The 5,503-nt window shown below is 54.8% G+C and overlaps 1 protein-coding gene across 2 annotated transcripts; it reads left to right on the plus strand.

Annotated features, from left to right (window-relative positions):
• Nucleotides 1-317: 317 nt before the first annotated feature.
• On the plus strand, nt 318-3,074 carry S100A9 (S100 calcium binding protein A9). Of its 2 annotated transcripts, none has more exons than XM_020907559.2 (3): nt 318-425; nt 717-939; nt 2,697-3,074. In XM_020907559.2, the coding sequence occupies exons 2-3, from the start codon at nt 790-792 to the stop codon at nt 2,979-2,981; spliced, it is 435 nt and encodes a 144-aa protein (XP_020763218.1). In that variant the 5' UTR covers nt 318-425; nt 717-789; the 3' UTR covers nt 2,982-3,074. The 2 variants fall into 2 exon arrangements, with proteins under 2 accessions (XP_020763218.1, XP_020763219.1); XM_020907560.2 differs by having other exon boundaries at nt 320-425; nt 779-939.
• The last annotated feature ends 2,429 nt before the right edge of the window (nt 3,075-5,503 follow it).

Here is a 5,503-nt window from a genome sequence, read left to right on the forward strand (position 1 = left end):
AGCCAGAGTGGGTTGGCCACCTCGGGGGTCCTCAGCCCACCAGCAGCCCCTGTCTATCACAGACGGGAAGCACAACCTTGGTGGTTGTTGAGAGAGGGGTCCCAGAAGAGAGGCAGAGTGCTTCCCACCTCACTCAGGGGGGACAGGGGTGTGGGGTGGAGGGGAAGTGGACTAAGCAACCAGCTTCCTCCCAAACCAGCTCCAGGCCAGGGCTGGGAATTTCACAAAAAGTCAAAAAGAGCTCTGTGAACACTTCCTGTCCTGGCCCAGCCCCCTTCCTGGCAGTGAAACAGCCCAGCCTGGGGTTACCACATAGGCTCACCTATGAAGCAATCTTCACGCTAGAGGGCTGTCTGGATCAGTGGTGTATAAAAACTGGGCCCGCATCTTGCTTTCAAACCCTTCTGCGTGGCTCCTTGGCTTGGGTAAGTGAGCTACCAGCTCTCCCGGGGCCGGAGCCTGCCCACTGACTCTTCACCCCCCTTACCCATCTTCCTTTCAAACCTGGAAGCCCTCCTTGATTGACTGCTCACTTTAAATCTTGCTTCCCTTTTTCTTAGGTCATGCTCTGTTATCCTCAAAGGCTTTCTTTTGGGGCATTCCCTAGACATTCTATAAGCCATTCCTCTCATGTCTGGAACTGGGTCATCTCCCAGTTCAGTTGCAGTCCCCAATTTCTTTTCATTCTGTATTTTCCTCTTCATTCCTGTGTGCAGACAGTAGGAGGGTCAAGGAAGCTTGACAGTCTTCTAAGCACCCTACTCCATTGCTCAAACAGAAGGCAGGAAGATGGCGGACCAAATGTCTCAAATGGAATGCAGCATAGAAGCCATCATCAACATCTTCCACCAGTACTCCGTACGACTAGGGCACCCGGACACCCTGATGCAGAAAGAATTCAAACAGCTGGTGCAAAAAGAGCTGCCAAACTTTATCAAGGTAAGGCTGGATTCCTGGCAGACCTGAGTCAGTCTGGGCTAAGGATGGAGAATGGGGATACAATCTGCAACCATCAAGGAAGATGTTCCTGCCCCTCAACCCAGCCTCCAAAGGCAGTGGGCTCCGTGTTTGGAGCAGGATTTGGACCCTGTCACTAGAGGTGGTCCACAGTAGGTGGCACCAACAGACAGCTTGTGCAGCGTGCTAGGTTCCGTCCCAGGCAGGGCACATAGTGGCCAACAGGGACCCACTGTCTCAAGGGGAGAGACACGTGGCAAACGTGTTGACCAATCACGTGTTGACAGATAGATCCACTGCCAATAGAGCGCTGTGGGCAGTGTGGACTGGGCAGGAGAGAGGTAACTAGTTAAGTACGTGAAGGGTCCCTCCAAGGGTGTGACCTTTGAGCTGAAACCTGAGTGTTGGGAAGGGGCTAGGGGAAGCAAGTGACAACGACCCTTGGAAGGAAGCTAATGAGACTGCAAGCATCAGATGAACTTAGAAGACCCAAGAGGACTTTTCTAATCCATAGGCTCTCTGGGAGGAAACAAATCAACAGCATTTGGGAAGGGACCCAGGCCAGCAAGAGTGGACAAAGCACTCCATAACATGTTAGTTAATTTCCCTAATCTGAAAATGATCTGGCAGCTCTAAGAAAAGGAAGATTCATTCCACTGGATCTTTTTGTTTTCTTTACAAATTTGGTGACTTGGGGGACACAGGTGCTGTGCTCAGAAGGGTGGGACATGTAAGTCCCAGTCTCAGTTCCATTCCTGGAGCAGGATAGCCCAGAATAGGTGGACAGCCCTGCCTGGGGCCCCTCCCCACCTTGGTAAGGTAGAGAATTGTAGTGGACAGAGCCGGGGGACACTGAGAGCTCCCCGCAGGGGCAGAATTCAGCAAGCCAGACTCTGGGTCAGGGGAGACAAGAGACGATACAGCCAAGAGGTTGTGTGGGCAAGGTTGTCGTCTGTGTGACCCCTACTCCACGCCATCCACCACCCCCTACATGCAGAGCAGATAGGCCAGGAGGGAAAGCCAGGCCCCTGCCCAGGGTCTGCTCAGGAGTGAGAGCTCTGCCACGACAATGGCAGACGTACAGAAGAGGAGATCCTGGTGAAGCACTGCAAGAGGAGACAGCAAAATTGCCCAGCCAGTGGGGGGTAGAGCTGGAACCCAGGGGGGCCTGGCTCCTCCCCTCATGCCCTTCCTTGCACACTTATCACACCATCTCATTTCCCTTAGATGCTTCCCCACCCTACAGGCTGAAATGAGGGTCACTAGCCTGGAGAGGGAGGGGAGAGGAGGGTGTGATGCTGACAGAAGCGGTGAGAACGGGACAAGTCCAGGCTCTGGGTCAGATCATAACGTGGGTGTCCTCCCTTCCACTCCCAAGCCTTGGCAATCTGCACGAGCTAGTTACCCTCTGCAAGACCATTTGCTCAGGTGTTCCTCAGGGAAGATTCCAAGTCTCTCTATAATTGCTGTAAGAACCCAGTGAGGAGACACCGCTGCACTTACTGCGTGACCTTGGGCGAGTCACTTGACCTCGGATCCTCTCCTGTATAAGGGAGTGAATCGTGGTGCCTGGGTTGTGTGCAGAAGGAACTAGAACGTGGCTAATAGATGCTGCAACTGAGGCCCAGAAGCCCACTGTCCCGGTGCCTCTGCCATCGGGTCACTTGCAGTGCTCCTCCCCATCCCCAGCCCTGGCCACACCCAGCCCTGACGCCCCATGTCGTGTCTCCCACCTGCAGAAGCAGAAGAAGGATGAAAAAGTCATCAACGAAATCATGGAGGACCTGGACACAAACCAGGACAAGCAGCTGAGCTTTGAGGAGTTCATTATGCTGGTGGCCAAGCTGACGGTAGCCTCCCACGAGGAGATGCACAAGACCGCACCCCCAGGAGATGGCCACAGGCACGGGCCAGGCTTCGGGCAGGGTGGCTCGGGCCCATGCCCCAGCCAGGGTGGCCACGGCCACAGCCACGGAGGTCACGGCCATGGCCACAGCCACGGTGGTCACGGCCACAGCCACTAATCAGGAGGCCAGCCGCTGCCCACCTAGAGCCTCAGGGCTGCCTTTGCTGTGGGGCAGGGTGATGGGGGTGAAATAAAGTCTTCCTCCCAGTCAGTGCTCTGCGTGCTTCTTCCCCCTCCCCTCTCCCAACCTGACCTTCCCAGAAGTCTGGGCATCAGACAGTCCTGGGCCTTAATTGGGCCTCAACTTCTTCATTCAGTAATAACAAAAAAGAGAAGCAGAGAAACGGTGAGTCTCTTCTGAGTCCCTTGGGCTCATCTCCTGGACCATCTCCTCCCCCATGAGCCCAGACCCCCCTGCTCAGGTGCCCCTTACCTCACCCCAGCTCAGGATCTCCCAGTGCAGATGCTCAAGTTGGCCATTGTCACCACAGAAGGAAACAGGTGTTATACCTTCCCCTCAACCTTCCAGCCACGTCCCAACCCAGCCCTGCCCCTTTTACCCAATGCTGTGCACACAGCCCTCTCTCCTACTAGAACCTTGAGTGTGTGAGTGTTGTGTGCTGTCATGTCTGACCGTTTGTGACCCCGTGGACTGTAGCCTGCCAGACTCCTCTGTCCATGAGATTTTTCCAGGCAAGAATACTAGAGCAAGTTGCCATTTCCTTCTCCAGGGGATCTTCCCGACCCGGGGGTCGAACCCACATCTTCTGCATTGGCAGGTGGATTCTTTACCACTGAGCCACCTGGGAACCAGACCTTTAGGCCTCTGAAAGTCCTCCAGATGTGCACGCAGACAGAGCATGTCTGAGAAGGAACGCTGGAGTCAAGGACAGATGGGATGTTACCCACAGATGGAGTTCTGAATCCATGGGGGCATTGGGCGTCTCTAGCAGACCCAGAGTCCTTCCCATGGACACAAGGGAAGGTGTGCACACAGGTGGGGAGCAGAACCCTGGCCCCAGGAGGATGGGAGCATGACAAGGGCCCAGCCTGTCCGCTAGAAGAAACCAGAGCCATCCCTGGATCTGCAGCCATGAGGCCCAACCACTGCCATGAGGAGGGACACTGGGTCCGGGGAGCCTCTCGGGCCTGCAGGTTCTGATCCTAAGACTCCAGGGCAAGCTGAGCTCCTGCAGGGGGCGGGAGTTCCTCCGGGCCTTGTCGGTAGCTAAGAGCTCAGGGCAGCAGAAGCCCTGGCTGCCCTGTGAATCTGCAGCCTGGCCTGGCTCCCAGGTTCCCTGCCTTAGCAGCCTCCAGACCCAGGCGCTCACCTCAGAGACACCCAAGTGACCCCCTGCCCTCGCTGCTTGCCCTGAGCTCAACCTCTTCCGGGTCATCACTGGCCTGGGGTGAGCCTTCCAAACAGCAGAGCCCGAATCAGGCTCATCCTCCTGCCCTGTGCTTTCAGCAGAGAGAGAACTCTGACAGGATTAGGATGGGGCTCGGGGCAGGCAAAGATGAACAGCATCCATCCCCTGGGTTACAAGTAAAGAAAGCGAGGCACAACATGGAGAAGGGTCAGACAGTGGTGGTTGGTGAAGATGGCAGAGAGCCTTGAATCCATCTTCTCTGAAGCCTGGATCTTGCAGCTCCTTCCCCAATGCTGAGCATGAAGCAAGGAACCATGCTCAGATTCCAGCTCCCTGCAACCTGCCTGCCATGGACCTTGCACATCCTGTTTTAAGAGCCTTTGCTATGGCGACAGGGATGTCAGGGCTCCTGCTTGAGAGTATGGGGGTGTTTCCAGGAAGCACTCCATGCTGTGAGCTTGGGGAGCAGAGTTCAGAAGGTCCCAGTCCCTTCCCTGCCCAGGACACCCTATAAGTGGGGAGACATCTCCTGACAGCCGTTCTAAGCCACCCTTAAGTCCCCGCTGTGCTGCTTGGTGCAGGAGAATGAGAGCTGGCCTGGCAACTGGGAGGTTTTTTCAGTCCCTAAGTCATGTCCGGCTCTTTGCAACCCCATGGACTACAGCATGCCAGGCTTCTCTGTTCTTCACCATCTCCTGGAGTTTGTTCAAATTCATGCCCATTGAGTCGGTGATGACATCCAACCATCTCATCCTCTGTGACCCCTTTTTCCTCCTGCCCTCAATCTTTCCCAGTGTCAGGGTCTTTTCCAATGAGTCAGGTCTTCACATCAGGTGGCCAAAATATTGGAGCTTGAGCTCCAGCATCAATCCTTCCAATGAATATTCAGGGTTGATTTCTTTTAGGATGGACTGGTTTGATCTCCTAGCTATCCAGGTGGCTCTCAAGAGTCTTCTCCAGCACCACAATTCGAAAGCTCAACTCTTCAGTGCTCAGTCTTCTTTATGATCCAACTCTCACATCCATACATGACTACTGGAAAAACCACAGCCTGGGTTCTGGCCCGGACTAGATGCCTCGGATAGAGTAGGCTCCCCCCATCCCCTCCATCCACCATTACCTATTGCAACATGCCAGAAATATGTCTTTGACTTTGCTTCCCCACTGCACTGGGAACTCCACGAGGGCAAGTCATGGCATCTGTCTTATTTTCTAGTTTATTCCCAGCACCTGGAGTAGTGACTGATACACAGTAGGCTCTCAACCAGTA

This window comes from Odocoileus virginianus, chromosome 5 (genome assembly GCF_023699985.2).
Source record: "Odocoileus virginianus isolate 20LAN1187 ecotype Illinois chromosome 5, Ovbor_1.2, whole genome shotgun sequence".
NCBI classification, from domain to species: domain Eukaryota; kingdom Metazoa; phylum Chordata; class Mammalia; order Artiodactyla; family Cervidae; genus Odocoileus; species Odocoileus virginianus.